Source organism: Somniosus microcephalus, chromosome 12, assembly GCF_052327205.1.
Source record: "Somniosus microcephalus isolate GS21.2 chromosome 12, FLI_Smic_1.0, whole genome shotgun sequence".
In the NCBI taxonomy this organism is placed as follows: Eukaryota; Metazoa; Chordata; class Chondrichthyes; order Squaliformes; family Somniosidae; genus Somniosus; species Somniosus microcephalus.
This window is the reverse complement of record NC_140998.1, coordinates 187,334,647-187,355,677: the sequence shown is the minus strand read 5'-3', so window position 1 is coordinate 187,355,677 and position 21,031 is coordinate 187,334,647. Positions and strand designations below refer to the sequence as shown.

The window sequence follows — 21,031 nt, the reverse complement described above, 5'->3', positions numbered from 1 at the left end:
AGCTCCAGCTCCCCTCCCTCAGGCTCCGCCCCCCCGGGGTCGGGATCTGTGGCTTCCGACTCCACCTCACCTGTCCCTACAGTTAGTGAGTCTCCGCCCCCATTCCCTACCTCCCCCAAGCTTGAGTCGAGGGCGGGATCGTCGTCCTCTGACTCTTCCTCCTCCGTGATTGGGTCTAAGGCGGGGTCGAGCTGTTCGTGCTCTCTCCTGCCTAAATCCCATTCAAAAGGTGAGACCTCCCACTTCAATGGGATGGCCTCTCCCTTCACGCAGGCTACTGTGCCAGCCTGTGTGGTCTGTGACTCTGTTACAGGCTGAGGATCTTTGTTCTCAGACCTGGTCCCCTTTGATGGCCCTTGTGCACTCGATTTAAACAGTTTACACTGGTTGATGTGAAACCATTTGGTACGCCGGGGCATCTTCACTGCATAAACCATGGGGCTGGCCTTGTCCACAATGCTGTAAGGCCCCATGTACAGTGGTTCAAAACTCCCTACCCTGGTGTAGTTTCGGACCATGACCTGGTCTCCGACTACCCACTCTTGTTGTTTCCGAGGTTCCAACAACAGTTTATTTCCCTAGTGCTGTCTTCTCATGTTCCCAGCCGCCTGCCCATAAATCTGTTTCAGGCGCTCCAAAAGGGTTTGGACGAATTTGTCTCGTTTCACCTCTCGGAGCTGGCCCTCAGTGAGCACCGGGGCTAGTACATGGGTGGGTGTTCGCATGATCCTTCCAGTCATTAATTCGTGCGGGGAATACCCCGTACTTTTGGACTGGCTGGCCCGGATCCCCATGAGGACTAAAGGCAGGACCTCCGCCCATTTCTGGGGCGAGCCCATTGTCTCTTTCCTCAGCTTTTCCTTGAGGGTCCGATTCATACGCTCAACAATCCCGGATGACTGGGGATTGTATGCTACGTGCCACTTCCCCTCAATGCCCAAGAGCATGAGGGCATTCTGCATTACTTGACCGGTGAACTGACTCCCTTGGTCAGCTCTACGAAACGGGGAAGTCCCCACCGTGAGAACACTTCCCGAATCAAGATCTTAGCAGTACCCAGTGCCGTAGCTGTTCTGCACGGGAAAGCTTCTACCCATTTGGTGAACACATCTACCAGGACAAGGCAGTACTTATAGCCTCCCTGGGCGGCGGGCAGGGGCCCTATGTAGTCGACCTGAATCGACTGCCATGGTCCCTCTACCCTCCTGATGTGCCCCATGGGCACCTTCCTTTTGTGGGGGTCTGGGTTGTTAGCGGCGCACACAAGACAGCTTGCGCAGAACTCGCGGACATCGTCCCGAAGTGCCGGCCACCATCCCGCCTGCTCTACCCGTTGCCAGGTGACCTCAGGCCTGGGGTGTCCCGCTCCTGGACTCCCGTGGGCCAGTTGCAGGAATTCCCTCCGGTGCTGCTGCGGCACAACCCACTGCTCCTCTCGGAACAGCATACCTTCTTTGACTGTGAGGGCTGCCGCACTGTACGGACCCTCTACCTGCTTGCCTTCTGTGATGGCTTTTAGGACTGCTTTTAGGGCGGGATCCAGGGTTTGGACGGTCTTTAGGTCTGGGGGCGGTGTCACCCCTGTGTTCCCTGGAATTCCCTCCCTGCCTTGGATCGCCGCCACGGGTTCGGGTCCAAAGGGGTCCCAGAGAATGCCGTTGCGGGCACCCTCCCTGGCTAGCGCATCCGCCTGCTGGTTGCCCTGGCCGCGGGGTTCTGTGGTGGAGTGAGCCTTTACCTTATGGATGAACACCTCCCCTTTCTCCCCCACAGCTGCTAGGATCTTTTCCAGCAAGGGCTTAACTGTTAAAGGCCGCCCGTCCGCGGAGGTATATCCGCGTCGGGACCAGATGGCGAGGTACTCTGTACACGAATTGCAGGTGAACATGCTGTCTGAGCAAATCGTGTATGGGGTTGGGAAAATCTCGGGGTGGGTAACCACGTACGCCACCGCGGACAGTTCAGCCTGCTGTGCGCTCATAGTGCTGGGGAGCTTAATCGCCAGGGCAATGTTTGCCGTAGGGTCATAAACTCCACACCCTGTGAGTCGTTCGCCATCAGATACAGTGCTAGAACCGTCTACGTAGATTTCGCGGCCTGTGGGGTGTATCCCGGCCCGTAAACCTATGTTGACCTCCCATACCCCTTCTACGGAACATCGATGGGCTGTCCCGGGATATGCCATGTTGGCTGCGAGCCTTGGCGTGCAGAGGCCTTTAACTTTGAGATCCATCTGGGAAAGGAGGAGGGTCCAGCGCGCAATTCGAGCGCTGCTTACGGTCCCATCCTTAATCCTTCCATCCAGAAGCATCTTTGTGGGGGTGTGATGGGTGAGGAGCGTGATGGGAGAGGTCCCTGTGAAGATCACTGATCTGTTCACAGCCCAATGCGTGGCCAGGAGATGCCGTTCGCAATTGGAGAAACTCCTCTCTACATCCGTGAGCACCCTGGAGGAATAAACTACTGGTCTCAGCTTGCCGTGCCGCTCCTGGAGCAACACTGCGCTCAGGCTGTCCCCACTAGCGGCTACCTCCAGGAAGAACTCCTCTCCCCCATCTATGGCCCCTAGGGCTGGCGCGGTCTGCAGATCTCTTTTCAACTTCTCGAATGCTGCCTGGCACCCCTCATCCCAAGACCACTCGACTCCCTTGTGTAAGAGTCGAAGTAGCGGGGCTGCTGTGGCAGCATAGTCCTCGATGAAATCTCTGCAGTACCCGGTCAATCCCAAAAAGGACCTTACACCCGTTACTGTGTTGGGAATCGGCAGATCTTGTATTGATTCCCTTCTGGCCTTATCTATGGCTCTTTCCCCAGCGCGGATGGCCAGACCTAGGAATTTGACTTTCTGCTGGCCGATCTGGGCTTTCTTTGGGTTTACTTTGAAACCCTTCCTTTCTAACAGTTCCAACAATTCGGCTAATAGTGGGCCGTGCTCCTCCCTGGTGTCCGTGAACAGGAGTAAGTCGTCCACATACTGTACTATCTGGTTGGGCTGGCTAAACTCTTTTAAACTCCCCGCCATGCATTGATGGAAAATGCTGGGGCTGTTGTGAAAACCCTGTGGTAAGCAGTTCCAAGTGTACTGTTGCCCTTTGAAAGTAAAGGCAAACTTGTACTGATCCTCCCGCCGCAGCGGGATGGACCAGAAACCGTTCGAGATGTCCAGCACCGTGAACGTGGTCGCCGATGCTGGAATGCTCCCTATTAGGTCTGCAACTGCTGCTACCGTGGGCGCGCAGGCTGGGATGTTACTATTGAGGACTCTGTAGTCCACCGTGGCTCTCCACGAATTGTCCGGCTTCTTTACCGGCCATAATGGGGAGTTCACGTGAGTGGCTATCGTTCTCAACACGCCCTGCTGCACCAATGAAGATATTGCTGTCTCCATGTCGGGTTCTGCCTCCTTGGGGAAATTATACTGCTTTTGGGGTCGGATCATGGGGTCCCCGTCTACGCTGACTTCAAACCCAGTGACTCTCCCACAGTCGTGCTTGTGGGTGGCAAACGCGGTCAGATTTTCCGACACACACGCCTGCAAGTCCGTTGGGACGTTCGTTACCATGAGCTCGAGATCGTAACCTCCTGACGGCTTCATGGTGCATAGGGCCCCCTTTTCTTCCTTCCCTGGGATTACGACTACCTTACCTAAACCGCTCTCGGCTCCCCAGAGACAGTGATTTCTCAGGTCCACGAGGATTCCGTGTTCCACCAAGAAATCAGCCCCGAGGATGCCTTTTCCACCCCCCTCATTCCACTTCAATAGGATGCACGTCCATGCGGTGTGGAGTGCTCCCAACTGAATGGAGAGCGGGATGGAGTGCGCGCCAGCCTGTTCTCTGCCTGTGAAACCCGCTACTGAGTATGGAGCCTGGGCGGACAGAGGTGAGGCGAAAGGTTTATCTGTGTGGATCACGGTACACGAAGCTCCCGTATCCAACAGGTAACTACCCTTTTGTCTTTCCACCTCCATCTCCACCACAGGTCTTCTCCAGGCGTCATAGCGGAGCGGACACAGGTAGACGGGCTGCGCGGGCGTCAGTCATTTAGGTGTTTCGGTTGGGGTCTCGGGAGCGATAGGGCTACCTTCCCCTGCCAAGTCATCAGGGACCGCATAGCCTCCAAGACTGACTCGATCGCAGCGGGATCCACAACCGCACCACCCCCTGTGGTTGGGGCGGGGGCTACGGTTGGGTTCTGGACTGGTGTTGGGGCAGCGGTCTGTACTTGTGCTTGTGCTGGTGCCGGGTAAACGATCTGACCGTGGGCGACTTGGGCTTGGGCTCGGTCTTGGGCTGCGGCAAACGCTCTCTCTCTCTTATCCTTCCATGGATTCCTACAGTCCTTGCGCCAATGACCCTCCTTCCCACACCCATAACAACTGCTGTTGGCTTGGGGAGGGCGATTTCCCTCCTGACGCCATTCCCTTTTAGTAGAGGCTGCGGGCTTCACCTCATGCACCTTTCCTTTTACAACAGGCGTTTTCTTGCCCTTGTTGTTCCTATAACTGATCGTGAGCTGATCTAGTACTAGATCCTTCGTGGAGCGGGCGTTAGTGGGGTCAAACCATGCTTTGGCCTGCTCCCTCACTACTGGCAAGCAACCTGCTACCAGGCACCGAAGCCAATGAGCTCTCTGTTCATTATCCAGCCCGGCCCGGGCCGGCCCGCCCGGGCAGCTGCGCCGATACACTGGCCACAACCTGTCGGCAAAAACCCGTGGGGGTTCTCCCTCTAGCTGCACTGTCTTTTCTAAACGGAGGAACGGAGTTCCGTCCCCCTCTCCCATGATCTCCAGGATCTCATCCCGTAGCAACTCATAGTCCCTGTGCCCTCTCTTGCTCTCGTCAGGGAGACACTGGAGGAGCGAACTGTCCAGGGAGAACAGCAGCATTTGCGACTGCTCAACCCCGTCGCAGTCGTTGACTGCTGCGGTCTGCTCCACGTCCCTGAAATGCACGGAGGGATCTCCTGACTCAGAGAGTTTTGGGATGTGACTTATCATTTCTCTTAGCTGTCGGGCGCTATGGGGCATTACGATCTGACTCTCAAAGGGTCCGTCATCGCCATTTTCTGCATTTGGACCGAGCCTCCGGTGTCTCGTTGCACACATCGGCGCCGGTCCTGACTCTACTATCTGGGGTTGCTCTACCTCAGAACTCTCTTCCTCTACCGTCTCCGTCTCCTTTCCCGGAGTCCAAGACTCATCATAAGCAGGAGGTGCAGAGGGTTCGGGAGTTGGTATCCCAACTGGCTCTTGTGGAATCGGTCTTTTGGATTCCTTGGCTAGCAATAGCTGACTCGCTGGTGGATTTATGAGACACACCAACCCGTTTGCCTTGGCTAGGGCCATTCTCAGGTCTTCCTGCTCCCTGCAGCAAGCGCTCTGGTCGGTGCTCTCAGATCTATCCTCCATGGCCATCTTATAGGCTGCCCTGGCTCCCAGAAGTTTTTCCTCTTGGGCCTCTATCTGCTTGGCTAGACAGAAACACCTGTCTCTCATTCTACCTTCACTGGCCTTGGCTTCAATGACCTGACATTTTAAATATTCTACCCGGGTTTTGTGGCAGCGAGTTGTGGAGTGGCGTTCCTGATTCAGCGCGTTAAGCGCTTCAATCAGTTGCTGACCTCCCGCAACCTTCTCCTCTACGTCTTTAAGCAACCCTTTGATCTGGGCTGTCTGTGCTGTAACGACCTGGTCCAAAATCTGGACTTGCTTTTTGTAGCACATCAGCCAGACCGCCTTCTCTACAGACTTCTTATGCTCTTTACCCGCTGTCCACTTGATGGCTGCGTCTAGCGGGCGCCTATCTCTCAACAGGTCAGATATCCATTGCTTTGTGAGGTTAACTTTTCCAAAAACATAATCGGCTATTCTTTCATCCATCACATCTCGTTTATTCAGACCTTGATCTAACACACTACTTTCCTGCTGCCAAGGTCCTGCCGCGGTCGCCATTTCTGTAGGGGGTTTCTCTTGCTCGTTCTGGTCTCCTGCCAGGTTTCGTGCAATAATTACCCTTGAGTGGTTCGACCCACTCCCCCTACGGTTCTAGACCTTGGACTTAGATGCAGAGAACAGTAGTGTAGAGAAAGAACTCAATAGACCAGGTTGAATAGCACGAAATGGATGCTTTTATTTTTAAACAGTTTGAAGCATTACAAAATACATGTCATAGGCACAGATTAAAGTTACTACAATCATACACAAATTTATGAACTTGACTCTATGGAAATGGGGAACACACGGCACATCGTAAAAGGGGAAACACATTACGGTTACCCTTAACTCCCTCCCCTATACCTAAACTAAGTTTCGACCTGGGGAACTTGGGATCATGCTCACCACTCTCGAAATCGCGAAAAAGGGGGTTCGCAGTCTTTTGGCACCGCTTTCCGTCGTCACGTGGATTTGGAAGCTTCTGGCGCAGTCGATATTCTCTCTCCCTCGAGGCGGTGGGGTAGACACAGCCTCGATGAGCGCTCGTTAAGGTTGAGATCCACTATCATGGATTTGGGTTCATGGAGCAGACCTCAGCTGCAGGCTGCTGAAGAAGTGCATGCACATGGAAGAATCTTTCCGGCCTGGATCGCCGGTTCTCCAGAGGGTTTCTTCTCCGTCGGCCTGGGTCGTCGATGATCTCCCGACCCCAGTACCCGGGCCACCCTCGTCGTCTTCTCGTCGTGGCCGAGCCTTGTTTGGCTGAATGCCGACCACGTTGTCTTTTTACCGAAATCGTCTGTCTTTAAAAAGACGAAACGTTTTCATCGATTCCGCATCTACCGAAGTGGAAGAGGCGCCGATCCTGGCACCGTCCGTCCTTCGTTCGTCCCTTGTAGAAGAAGTTCTTGAAGAAATGGAAGTCTGAAGTCGTCCAAGAAGAAGCAGCGTGAAGTCAAGTTCGAAGTTGTTCCTGTAGAAGTGCAGTAGTTCGAAGAAGTCGAAGTAGCTTTTCTAGATGGACTTTCAATCCATAGTTATACTCTTTTGGGACAGTCTTATCTCCCGCCAAATCATAGTCCTGTCTTTGTATTAATTTTGGCGGGCAGAAATCTCTGCAGGGGCGCTTTGTCTTGTAACGGAGCCGGTGATAACTTAAACTGGCCTTCCTGGCCGATAATGTCTTTTAATGTCTTTTACATTGTCATCGCGGCTCGGTTCGCATATTGATCGGTCCGGAGATTTTCCTTGATGGCCGCTAAACGGTTTTTCTTTTGTACAATAAATGGGTATAAGTGTTTTTGCATTGTCCGCCCATATCTTGATGGGCCCCATCCTGTACTTAGAATTCATTGAATATGTATGCTGTTTCTCTGAGTTTCGGTTCCCAGATATTGGCTTTCGCGGGCTTACTGTCTTCAATCCACAAGCCCATCTGGCTTGCAGTAACAGAAATAAAATGGTTCAGAAACTGATCACGGGGCCTGGCGGCCATTTTGTATGCCCTTTTATCAAAGGTTATTCTGTGCAAGCTTACTTTGGTCAATAAACAGTCTTATTTTATCCAGTTTTCTTGCGTGACTTTTGCTGAAAATTTCGAATCTTACACATTGCAGCCCGTTCAGGCATACCCGGACAGCTGCGTCGATACACTGGCCACAGCCTTTCTGCGAAAACCCGTGGGGGTTCTCCAGATAGCTGCACGGTCCCTTCCACACGGTCGAACGGACTACCGTCGTCCACTCCCATTACTTCTAAAACTTCCTCCCTGAGATCCGTATACCCTTTCCGTCTGCTCTTACTATCCTCTGAGAGGCACTGAAGGATTGTGCAATCCAGGGAGGAGAGCAACATTTTCGCCTGTTCCTGATCATCACAGTCATTAATGGCAACTGTCTCCTCTCTCTCCCTGAAATGAATCGAGGGATCTCCCTTTACTGTGAGTCGTGTGAGGTGGCTCACCATGGACCTTAATTGCGGGGCAGCGTAGGGCACCACGAGCTGGTTCTGGTGGGGTCCGACATCGCCATTGGCGGCGTTGGGACTGAACCTCTGGTGCCGAGCGGGACACATTGGTGCCGGTCCCGGCTTTGCTACCAGTGGCTGTTCTTCCTCACACTCCACCTCGGCTACCTCCTGTTTTACCACCCCCTCCTTTTCTGGCCAAGCCTCACTATAGCTGAGGGCTCGGTGGCTGGTACCACAACTACTTCAGCTGGAATCGGCTGTTTCGATTCCTTTAAAAAGTCCATGTGTCTGGCTTTCGGGCTGACGAGGCACATCATGCCTTTTGCCTTAACCAGGGCCGTTCTTAGGTCCTCTATGGTCTTTTGGCAGGGGCCGTGGTCTGTGCTCTCAAACCCGTGCTCGAGGGCCAGCTTATAAGCTGCCTTAACCTCCACTACTCTCTCCTCCTGCGCTCTTAGCTGTTGTGCGAGGCGGGCGTTTTTCTCCCGTATCCTCGTTTCATTAATCTTTGCCTCAGTAACCTGGCACTCCAGGTACTCTATCCTAGCCTGATGTTGACTAGCTACCACTTGGCATTCCTGATTCAGCGCGTGAAGCGCTGTGATGAGTTCTTCCCCACCCATGGCCTTTTCCTCTATCTCTGCTGCCTGGGTTGTGATCTTGGCTGCCTGCGCTGCAATGACCCGGTCCAAGATCTGGACCTGCTTCTTGTAACACATCAGTCACACTGCCTTTTCCACTGACTTCTTATGCTCTTTGCTCTCTGTCCACCTGATGGCTGCGTCCACCGGACGCCCATCCAGCAAGAGATCGGAAATCCACTGTTTAGTGAGATTTACCTTGCCAAAGACATAATCCGCTATCCTCTCATCCATTGCATTTAGTCCATTCAAACTTGGATCTAGTACATTGCAATCCTGCTGCCAGAGTCCTGCCGCAGCCACCATTTTCTGTAAGGGGTTTTAGATCGCAGAGGTTTCTCTCTCTTGAGGTCTCTCTCTCTTGCACAGCAAAACCTTGAGTGGTTCGACCCACTCGCCCCTTAGATTCTATACTCTGGACTTAGGGGCAGGAACTGCAATGTAGAGAAAACTCTTGTAGACCAAGTTTGATGAAACAAAATGAAATTTTATTGCATAATGTAAAACAAATCAAATGCAAGCAAATAAGAGAGTACATGGGAGGGAAAAACACAAACAAATCATAACGACACAATATTAACTAAGGCAAATACAGGCATATTATACTCTACAAAGATCATCATGAAATGGGGAAACACACGGAACATCGAGGGACAACAACTCATGTTAATTGTACCCTTAAATGTCCACCCCCTTATTAAACCTATCTAGATCTGATTATGAAGGGCCAGAAACATGCTCACCAATCCCACTAGGAAGTGTAAGGTTTTGAAACAGGTCTGCGTTTTGATCCCTTCAGGCGTCCTGTCTCCTCGTGGGTAGTGGAGCCCCTGCGAGCTGCGCCACACCTCTCTCCTGAGGTGGGGGTCGGGGACGGCTGGACACCGGCTGGCCTGGATGTCGGCGGGGTCGGGGATCGTCTGCTCGACCCCGGTCAGAGGAGCCTCGGGCTGGCCCCCATCGTTTCTTCAGTTTTTTATTGTCTCTTCTCCCGAGCCGGAGTGGGTCGATGGCCTCCCGTTTCGTCAACGGCCCGGGGTTGGTTGATGATCTCCCGATGTTTTACCCCGGGGCGGGACGCTGGCTCGAACCGTCTTCTTACGTGGACTCCAGCTGCTATCGAAGGTCCTTCTTCTCAATGGCCATTAGCTATCACAAGCATGGCGAACACACACACTGATGGCCAACACACTGGACTCCAATTATACTTCTCAACAGAAGCCTGTTTCTCCCGCCCAAAATCAGGTTAGTCTTTGTTTAACTTTTGGCGGGCTGGGAGCACAGCGGGGTAGTTATTATATTTAAAATACTTTGGGATGGCTGGTAAAGGGCCATCTCTGGTCTGGAATGACCTTCATTGTTTTAATGTCCTGTTGATGTCTTTATCGGGTCCTTGGTGCATTTTTTATGAATATGGAACTGTTCCCTTTTGTCTGGGTAAACATTTAGATGGCCTTTATCTACAGGCCGATCTTGACTGGATCTGCATCCAATCTATATGCATAAGTGGGTGTCTGGTTTCGTTCTCTCAGAAACAGCTTCCAGAACCTACTGTGGGTTGAATCCACAAAGCTGTCTGAGGACTGCAGGAACCATTTTAAAGTGTCCCAATAAGTTGGTCACGGGGTCTGGCGGCCATTTTGTATGCCCCTTTTTCCTGGGCTTCTTTTAAAACAGTCTTTAAACTCATGGCCTCTTCTGCCATTCGACCCTTTATAATATAAAGTTCAATTTTGCGAATCCTACACCTCTCCAGTGCTTTGAGGTACCTGCTGTACCTGGTCCATGTCTCTGAGGCATACAGCAGGACGGGTATCACTGCTGCTCTGTAGACCATGAGCTTAGTGCCGGGTTTCAGGTCCTGGTCGTCAAACAGTCTCTTCCTCAGGCGAGCGAAGGCTCCACTGGCACACTGGCACATTGGGAACCATTGTTTAACTGCGAGTTGTTGGGATCTGCAATGCACTGCCTCAATTCACAATTAAGCAGATGCGTCCCAATAAATGAATAATGAATGTGGATATTTCTACAGACACGTGTAACTTGCAGAGATAGTAAACATTTACATCGAGCACCAGTCAGGAATACTTTTTTGAAAAAGGGTTAGACCCGAAACGTCGACTCTAATTTCTCTCCACCGATGTTGCCTGGCCTGCTGAGTTTTTCCAGCATTTTCTGTTGTTATTTCGGATTTCCAGCATCTGCAGTATTTTGCTATCATACGGCAATGCACCCGGTATATTTACAGCTCTCACAGCTGCTGGGTGGAGCGTTCCTCGGTGGGCCGGGAGTGGGAATTCGGGTCTGATTTCCGGTCTGATTTTTATAAAACAGTTGTGCAGTTTATTAAGTTATAATTACACGAGCATATAATTAAAGGCAGTATCATGACGAATAATTGTTTTAATCGCCATTAATAAACCGATAACTTTTTGTTGCAGACTGGAGGGATGCGATCTGATTGGCCGGTCCCCCACGTGGGGGCCGGAGCCTGATTGGAGCAGCCCCTTTGGCGCGTCGGGTGGGTGAGCGGCGCCCGAGGGCGGGGTGAAGGACGACGCGTTCTGATTGGCCGGGCCCCCACGCGGGGGCCGGCCGCCGATTGGCTGACGGCCCCGTTGCCCCTGGAGATGGAGGCGACGGCCGCCTTGATCCAGCTCCTCCTCCTGTGGGCGGGTAAAACCCCCGGGGGGCGGGGCCTGAGGGAGAGGGGGCGGGGCCAAAGGGAGCGGTGTCTGGGGGCGAGGGGCGATGTCTGGGGATGAAGGGGCGCGGTGTCTGGTGGTGAGGGGCGGGGTGTCTGGGGGTGAGGGCCGGGGTGTCTGTGGGTGAGGGGCGATGTCGGGATGAAGGGGCGCGGTGTCTAGGGGTGAGGGGCGCGGTGTCTGGGGGTGAGGGACGGGGCGTTTGGGGGTGAGGGGCGGGGCGTCTGGGGGTGAGGGGCGGGGCGTCGGGGTGAGGGGCAGGGCGTCGGGGTGAGGGGCGCGGTGTCGGGGGTGAGGGGCGGGGTGTCTGGGGGTGAGGGGCGGGGTGTCTGGGGGTGAGGGGCGGGGTGTCTGGAGGTGAGGGGCGGGGTGTCTGGGGGTGAGGGGCGATGTCTGGGAATGAAGGGGAGCGGTGTCTAGGGGTGAGGGGCGGGGTGTCGGGGTGTGGGGCGGGGTGTCTGGAGGTGAGGGGCGGGGTGTCTGGGGGTGAGGGGCGATGTCTGGGAATGAAGGGGCGCGGTGTCTAGGGGTGAGGGGCGGGGTGTCTGGGGGTGAGGGGCGGGGTGTCTGGGGGTGAGGGGCGGGGTGTCTGGGGGTGTGGGGCGGTGTCTGGGAATGAAGGGGCGTGGTGTCTAGGGGTGAGGGGCGGGGTGTCGGGGTGTGGGGCGGGGTGTCTGGAGGTGAGGGGCGATGTCTGGGGATGAAGGGGCGCGGTGTCTAGGGGTGTGGGGCGGGGTGTCGGGGTGAGGGGCGGGGTGTCTGGGGGTGAGGGGCGATGTCTGGGGATGAAGGGGCGCGGTGTCTGGGGGTGAGGGGCGGGGTGTCTGGGGGTGAGGGGCGGGGTGTCTGGGGGTGAGGGGCGGGGTGTCTGGGGTGAGGGGCGCTGTCTGGGGATGAAGGGGCGCGGTGTCTGGGGGTGAGGGGCGGGGTGTCTGGGGGTGAGGGGCGGGGTGTCTGGGGGTGAGGGGCGGGGTGTCTGGGGGTGAGGGGCGATGTCTGGGGATGAAGGGGCGCGGTGTCTGGGGGTGAGGGGCGGGGTGTCTGGGGGTGAGGGGCGGGGTGTCTGGGGGTGAGGGGCGGGGTGTCTGGGGGTGAGGGGTGGGGTGTCTGGGGTGAGGGGCGCTGTCTGGGGATGAAGGGGCGCGGTGTCTGGGGGTGAGGGGCGGGGTGTCTGGGGGTGAGGGGCGGGGTGTCTGGGGTGAGGGGCGCTGTCTGGGGATGAAGGGGCGCGGTGTCTAGGGGTGAGGGGCGGGGTGTCTGGGGTGAGGGGCGCTGTCTGGGGATGAAGGGGCGCGGTGTCTGAGGGTGAGGGGCGGGGTGTCTGGGGGTGAGGGGCGGGGTGTCTGGGGGTGAGGGGCGGGGTGTCGGGGGTGAGGGGCGGGGTGTCTGGGGGTGAGGGGCGGGGTGTCTGGGGGTGAGGGGCGATGTCTGGGGATGAAGGGGCGCGGTGTCTGGGGGTGAGGGGCGGGGTGTCTGGGGGTGAGGGGCGATGTCTGGGGATGAAGGGGCGCGGTGTCTGGGGGTGAGGGGCGGGGTGTCTGGGGGTGAGGGGCGATGTCTGGGGATGAAGGGGCGCGGTGTCTGGGGGTGAGGGGCGCGGTGCCTGGGGGTGAGGGGCGCTGTCTGGGGATGAAGGGGCGCGGTGTCTGGGGGTGAGGGGCGGGGTGTCTGGGGGTGAGGGGCGATGTCTGGGGGTGAGGGGCGGGGTGTCTGGGGGTGAGGGGCGGGGTGTCTGGGGGTGAGGGGCGGGGTGTCGGGGGTGAGGGGCGGGGTGTCTGGGGGTGAGGGGCGGGGTGTCTGGGGGTGAGGGGCGGGGTGTCTGGGGGTGAGGGGCGATGTCTGGGAATGAAGGGGCGCGGTGTCTAGGGGTGAGGGGCGGGGTGTCGGGGTGTGGGGCGGGTTGTCTGGGGGTGAGGGGCGGGGTGTCTGGAGGTGAGGGGCGGGGTGTCTGGGGGTGAGGGGCGATGTCTGGGGATGAAGGGGCGCGGTGTCTAGGGGTGAGGGGCGGGGTGTCTGGAGGTGAGGGGCGGGGTGTCTGGGGTGAGGGGCGATGTCTGGGAATGAAGGGGCGCGGTGTCTAGGGGTGAGGGGCGGGGTGTCGGGGTGTGGGGCGATGTCTGGGAATGAAGGGGCGCGGTGTCTAGGGGTGAGGGGCGGGGTGTCGGGGTGTGGGGCGGGGTGTCTGGAGGTGAGGGGCGATGTCTGGGGATGAAGGGGCGCGGTGTCTAGGGGTGAGGGGCGGGGTGTCTGGGGGTGAGGGGCGATGTCTGGGGATGAAGGGGCGCGGTGTCTAGGGGTGAGGGGCGGTGTGTCTGGGGTGAGGGGCGCTGTCTGGGGATGAAGGGGCGCGGTGTCTGGGGGTGAGGGGCGGGGTGTCTGGGGGTGAGGGGCGGGGTGTCTGGGGGTGAGGGACGATGTCTGGGAATGAAGGGGCGCGGTGTCTAGGGGTGAGGGGCGGGGTGTCGGGGTGTGGGGCGGGGTGTCTGGAGGTGAGGGGCGATGTCTGGGGATGAAGGGGCGCGGTGTCTAGGGGTGAGGGGCGGGGTGTCTGGGGGTGAGGGGCGATGTCTGGGGATGAAGGGGCGCGGTGTCTAGGGGTGAGGGGCGGGGTGTCTGGGGTGAGGGGCGCTGTCTGGGGATGAAGGGGCGCGGTGTCTGGGGGTGAGGGGCGGGGTGTCTGGGGGTGAGGGGCGGGGTGTCTGGGGGTGAGGGGCGGGGAGGCTGGGGGTGAGGGGCGGGGTGTCGGGGTGAGGGGCACGGTGTCTGGGGGTGAGGGGCGGGGTGTCTGGGGGTGAGGGGCACGGTGTCTGGGAGTGGGCGCGGTGTCTGGGGGTGAGGGGCTGTGTCTGGGGGTGACGGGGGTGTCTGGGGGTGAGAGGCTGTGTCTGGGGGTGACGGGGGTGTCGGGGTGAGGGGCGGGGTGTCGGGGTGAGGGGCGGGGTGTCTGGGGGTGAGGGGCGGGGTGTCGGGGTGAGGGGCGGGGTGTCTGGGGGTGAGGGGCGCAGTGTCTGGGGGTGAGGGTCACGGTGTCTGGAGGTGAGGGGCGGGGTGTCTGGGGTGAGGGGCGGTGTGTCTGGGGGTGAGGGGCGGGGTGTCTGGGGGTGAGGGGCAGTGTCGGGGTGAGGGGCGGGGTGGCTGGGGGTGAGGGGCGGTGTCGGGGTGAGGGGCGGGGTGGCTGGGGGTGAGGGGCGGTGTGTCTGGGGGTGAGGGATGGTGTCTGGGGGTGAGGGGCGCGGTGTCTGGGAGTGGGCGCGGTGTCTGTGGGTGAGGGGGCGGTGTCGGGGTGTGAGTGGCGGTGTCTGGGGGTGAGGGGCGGGGTGTCTGGGGGTGAGGGGCTGTGTCTGGGGGTGAGGGTTGCGGTGTCTGGTCATGAGGGGTGGGGTGTCTGGGGGTGAGGGGCGCGGTGTCTGGGGGTGAGGGGCGGTTTCTGGGGGTGAAGGGCGCGGTGTCTGGTGAGAGGCGCAGGGTGTCTGGGGGTGAGGCGCGGTGACGGGGTGAGGGGCGGTGTCTGGGGGTGAGGGTCGGGGTGTCTGGGGGTGAGGGGCGGTGTCTGGGGGTGAGGGGCGGTGTCTGGGGGTGAGGGGCGTGGTGTCTGTGGGGGTGGGGTGCGGTGTCTGTGGGTGAGGGGCGTGGTGTCTTGGGGTGAGGGGCGGTGTCTGTGGGTGAGGGGCGTGGTGTCTGTGGGGGTGAGGCGCGGTGTCTTGGGGTGAGGGGCGGTGTCTGGGGGTGAGGGGCGCGGTGTTTGGGGGTGAGGGGCGCGGTGTCTGGGGGTGAGGGGTGAGGTGTTTGGGGATGAGGCGCGGGGTCTGGGGGTGAGGGGGCGCGGTGTCGGGTTGACGGGGCGTGGTCTCGGGGTGAGGGGCGGGGTGTCTGGGGTGAGACGCGGTGTTTGGGGGTGAGGGGTGTGGTGTCTGGGGCTGAGGGGCACGGTGTCTGGGGGTGAGGGGCGCGGTGTCTGGGGGTGAGGGGCGTGGTCTCTGGGGGTGAGGGGTGGTGTCTGGGGGTGAGGGGGCACGGCGTCGGGATGAGGGGCGCGGTGTCTGGGGGTGAGGGGCGGTGTCTGGGGGTGTGGGGCGGTGTCTGGGGGAGAGGGGCGGTGTGTCTGAGGGTGAGGGTGCGGTGTCTGGGTGTGAGGGGCGGTGTCTGGGTTGGAGGGGCGGTGTCTGGGTTGAGGCGCGGTGTCTGGGGGTGAAGAGCGGTGTCTTGGGTTGAGGGGCGCGGTGTCTGGGGGTGAGGCGCGGTGCCTGGGGGTGAGGGGCGCGGTGTCTGGGGGTAAGGGGCGCAGTCTGGGGTTGAACCTCCCTCTCTCACCATCTCTCTCTCCCTCTCTCCGTCCATTCCCAGGCCGGGCTTACGCCCCCTGGGTGGTCAGCAGGCTCTTCAACGCCAGCATCGGTCAGTCGGTCACTCTGCCGCCCGGCCTGAAGGGTCACCCCGAGATCATCCAGTGGGGCTACCGCCGAACCTTGGTCGACCGGACCACCACACTCTGCGAGAAGCTGGGCAACCGCACCCGCCTCTGCCTGCCAACCTTCGCCGCCCGCATGGAGCTGACGCCCGATTTCGCCCTCAGGATCCACTCCCTCCGGCAGACCGACACCGGCATCTACCGCGCCGTGGTCTGGTACATCTGGGACGAACTGACTCGCAAAGTCTTGGAGCTGCATGTCTACGGTGAGTGCTCCCTCAGTACTGCCCCTCCGACAATGCAGCGCTCCCTCAGTACTGCCCCTCCGACAATGCAGCGCTCCCTCAGTACTGCCCCTCCGACAATGCAGCGCTCCCTCAGTACTGCCCCTCCGACAATGCAGCGCTCCCTCAGTACTGCCCCTCCGACAATGCAGCGCTCCCTCAGTACTGCCCCTCCGACAGTGCGGCGCTCCCTCAGTATTTCACTGGCGTGTCAGCCTAGATTTCCGTGCACACGTCCGTGTAGTGGGACTTGGACCCATGACCAGAGAGATTTAATAAGTTGTTAACTCATTCTGCCGAAGATGACCACATCATTTACCGTAGCAGGGGTTTGGTTTAAGAGAATAACATTGGGGGAGTTGCAAAAATGTATGAACAAATAACTGGTCCAAACGAAAGTTATTGCGCAGAGCTGTGGGTTCCCAGAAAGGACCCTGAAGCCTCACCTGACGATAAACACCTGCCTGAGAAAGAGCAACTGAGCTGGAAACTTCGGGGAGTGTGGCAGGGTAGGGAGTTCGACATCTATGGGTACAAAGGCACGGCAGTGATGTCAGCCTCGAATGATGGCTCCGTAACGTAAGTATGAAACGCGCGAGTGGTCACACGGAATGGGTTGAGGTAAAGACTTCGAAAGTGGGTGTTGGAACAGATACGATGGAATTCAATTAAGTTCTGATCAACGGCAACGACCCAAGCACGGCACGTGACACGGTAGCATTCTACGGCAAGCTTTTGCCCAAGGGATGCTGCTCAGCGTATCTTGTTAATAATTAACGTTACTTTAAGTTTGCGACATCTGACATTCAACCCTATTATTTTGAACACTAAATAATAAGTTAGAACATAAGAACATAAGAAATAGGAGCAGGAGTAGGCCATTCGGCCCTTCCAGCCTGCTCTGCCATTCAATGAGATCATGGCTGATCTTCTGCCTCAACTCCATTCACTTATCCCTATCGCCATATCCCTTGATGCCTTTACTAGTCAGAGATCTATCAACTTCTGTTTTGAATATACCCAATGACTGAGCCTCCACAGCCCTCTGGGGTAGAGAATTCCAAAGATTCACCACCCTCTGTGTGAAGACATTTCTTCTCATCTCAGTCCTGAATGGCCTACCCTTTATCCTGAGGCTGTGACCCCTGGTTCTAGACTCCCCAGCCAAGGGAAACATTCTCCCAGCATCCACCCTATCAAGCCCTGTAATAATTTTGTATGCTTCAATGAGATCCCCTCTCATTCTTCTGAATTCAAGAGAATACAGGCCTAGTTTACTCAATCTCTTCTCATACTGCATTCCCCAATCTTTCACCATTTAGGAAATACTCTGCCTTTCTGTTTTTTCTACCAAAGTGGATAACTTCACATTTATCCACGTTATATTCCATCTGCCATGTTCTCGCCCACTCACTGAGCCTGCCGAGACCCCCTTGAAGCCTCTTCACATCCTCTTCACAACTGACACTGACACTTGGCTTTGTATCATCAGCAAATTTGGAAATGTTATTGTAAGTCCCCTCATCCAAATCATTGATATAGATTGTGAATAGCTGGGGCCCAAGCACCGATCCCTGCGGTACCCCACCAGTCACAGCCTGCCATGCTGAAAAAGACCCGTTTATCCCTACTCCTTGTTTTCTGTCTGTTAACCAATTCTCAATCCATGCTAGTATATTACCCCCAATTCCATGTGCCCTAATTTTGTTCACCAACCTCTTGTGTGGAACCTTATCGAAGGCCTTCTGAAGATCCAGATACACCACATCTACCGGTTCCCCTTTGTCTACTCCACTAGTTACATCCTCAAAGATCTCCAATAGGTTTGTCAAACAGGACTCCCCTTTCATAAATCCATGTTCTCTCTGCCCAATCTTACTATTATTTTCTAAGTGCCCAGTTATTGCATCCTTTATAATAGATTCCACCATTTTCCCAACTACTGATGTGAGGCTAACAGGTCTGTAGTTCCCCGTTTTCTCTCTCCCTCCTTTCTTAAATAGCGGGGTTACATTTGCTATTCTCCAATCTGCAGGAACCGTTCCAGAACCTATAGAATTTTGGAAGATGACAACCAATGCATCCACAATCCCAATGGCCACCTCTTTCAAAACACTAGGATGCAGGTCATCCGGTCCTTGGGATTTATCGACTTTTAGTCCCATTAATTTTGCTAGTACTGTTTTTTTTACTAATAATAATTTCTTTAAGTTCTTCATTCTCGCCACACCCTTGGTTTTCTCGTATTTCTTGGAGGCTTTTTGTGTCTTCCTCCGTGAAGACAGAAACAAAGTATTCATTTAATTTCTCTGCCATTTCCTCATTCCCCATTATAAATTCTCCCGTCTCTGACTGTAAAGGACCTACATTTACCTTCGCCAGTCTTTTCCTTTTCACATACCTATAGAAGCTTTTACAATCCGATTTTATATTTTTCGCCAGTTTGTCCTCATATTCCATTTTCCCTTTAGACCAGCCATCATCTGGCAGGTACACCGACTGCTGTCTCTCAGTCCCTCTCCCTCAGGGAGATATCTGTACACTGATAGGTGTCTCTCAGTCCCTCTCTATCAGGGAGATATCTGTACACTGACTGGTGTCTCTCAGTCCCCCTCTCTCAGGGAGGTATCTGTACACTGATAGGTGTCACTCAGTCCCTCTCCCTCAGGGAGATATCTGTACACTGATAGGTGTCACTCAGTCCCTCTCTCAGGGAGATATCTGTACACTGACTGGTGTCTCTCAATCCCCCTCTCTCGGAGATATCTGTACACTGACTGGTGTCTCTCAATCCCCCTCTCTCGGAGATATCAGTACACTGACTGGTGTCTCTCAGTCCCTCTCTCTCAGGGAGATATCTGTACACTGACTGGTGTCTCTCAGTCCCTCTCTCAGGGAGATATCTGTACACTGACTGGTGTCTCTCAGTCCCTCTCTCTCAGGGAGATATCTGCACACTGACTGGTGTCTCTCAGTCACTCTCTCTCAGGGAGATATCTGTACACTGACTGGTGTCTCTCAGTCCCTCTCTCAGGGAGATATCTGTACACTGACTGGTGTCTCTCAGTCCCTCTCTCTCAGGGAGATATCTGTACACTGACTGGTGTCTCTCAATCCCCCTCTCTCGGAGATATCTGTACACTGACTGGTGTCTCTCAATCCCCCTCTCTCGGAGATATCAGTACACTGACTGGTGTCTCTCAGTCCCTCTCTCTCAGGGAGATATCTGTACACTGACTGGTGTCTCTCAGTCCCTCTCTCTCGGAGATATCTGCACACTGACTGGTGTCTCTCAGTCCCTCTCTCTCAGGGAGATATCTGTACACTGACTGGTGTCTCTCAGTCCCTCTCTCTCAGGGAGATATCTGCACACTGACTGGTGTCTCTCAGTCCCTCTCTCTCAGGGAGATATCTGCACACTGACTGGTGTCTCTCAGTCCCTCTCTCTCAGGGAGATATCTGTACACTGACTGGTGTCTCTCAGTCCCTCTCTCTCAGGGAGATATCTGTACACTGACTGGTGTCTCTCAGTCCCTCTCTCTCAGGGAGATATCTGTACACTGACTGGCGTCACTCAGTCCCTCTCTCTCAGGGAGATATCTGTACACTGACTGGTGTCTCTCAGTCTCTCTCTCTAGGGAAATATCTGTACACTGACTGGTGTCTCTCAGTCCCTCTCTCTCAGGGAGATATCTGTACACTGACTGGTGTCTCTCAGTCCCTCTCTCTCAGGGAGATATCTGTACACTGACTGGCGTCACTCAGTCCCTCTCCCTCAGGGAGATATCTGTACACTGACTGGTGTCTCTCAGTCCCTCTCTCTCAGGGAGATATCTGCACACTGACTGGTGTCTCTCAGTCCCTCTCTCTCAGGGAGATATCTGTACACTGACTGGTGTTTCTCAGTCCCTCTCTCTCAGGGAGATATCTGCACACTGACTGGTGTCTCTCAGTCCCTCTCTCAGGGAGATATCTGTACACTGACTGGTGTCTCTCAGTCCCTCTCTCTCAGGGAGATATCTGTACACTGACTGGTGTTTCTCAGTCCCTCTCTCTCAGGGAGATATCTGTACACTGACTGGTGTCTCTCAGTTCCTCTTTCCCAGGGAGATATCTGTACACTGACTGGTGTCTCTCCAAGTCCTCTCACACTTGCCGCGGATATCACCGGGCTCTGACCTGAGAACATTTTTGTTGCTTTCCTTGCAGAACCAGTTCGCAATGTGAGCATCCTGGTGTCTAGGTCCTCGAATTTCACCTTGTGCCTCCTGCGCTGTCTGGTCGAAAAGGGCAGCAACCTCAGCTACACCTGGCATGCTGGAGGCTCCGCTCTGCGCCCGGACGATTTCCACCACATCAGCGGCGACGGGAGCCAGGTCATCGTGTCCGTCCAGGCCCTGCCCCAAGGCAGCAAGTCCTTCTACAAATGCATGGCGCGCAACGCCATCAGTGCAGCCAGCTTTCAGATCGATCTAAACCCGGACTGCAGCATAGGTGAGGAACCGCTTTGTCCTTCTGGGTCGGTGCCGGCTCGGCTCACTGTTCACCTTGGTCTATGGCCAACACCCCCCTGGCCGGAATCCCACGTTCTACCCTCCATCACCCTCAGATTATCCAAAACTCTGCTTGGCCCCCGCCCCGCCCCGCCGTATCCCAGCTCGCACCGAGTCCCGTACGTACATCTGTTGATCGCTGACCTTCTTTTCACATCCCTAACCCTGTAACCTTCATGCAGACCTACACCCCTCCCTCTCTCTGTAACCTCCTCCAGCCCCTACACCCCTCCCTATCTCTGTAACCTCCTCCAGCCCCTACACCCCTCCCTATCTCTGTAACCTCCTCCAGTCCCTACAACCCTCCTGATCTCTGTAACCTCCTCCAGCCCCTACAACCTGTTAAGTCTGTGTGTCCCAGTTATGCTTATTATAAATCACTGGACACAGACCACAAGAATAACTTTAACAGGTCTTTACTATTCGGAGGTCAGGGCTGAACTGCCCAGTAAATCACTACACAATGCTTATATACCGGTGTGGTCACCACCGGTACTACAGTATACAGCAGCCAAGAGAAAGTAGTACATCTCTT

General features: G+C 56.2%; 1 protein-coding gene across 1 annotated transcript; it reads left to right on the top strand.

Annotated features, from left to right (window-relative positions):
* Window positions 1-11,176: 11,176 nt before the first annotated feature.
* Window positions 11,177-20,632, top strand: LOC147109771 (SLAM family member 6-like). Its single transcript, XM_086002368.1, has 4 exons — window positions 11,177-11,222; window positions 15,596-15,925; window positions 20,153-20,437; window positions 20,553-20,632. The coding sequence occupies exons 1-4, from the start codon at window positions 11,177-11,179 to the stop codon at window positions 20,630-20,632; spliced, it is 741 nt and encodes a 246-aa protein (XP_085858494.1).
* The last annotated feature ends 399 nt before the right edge of the window (window positions 20,633-21,031 follow it).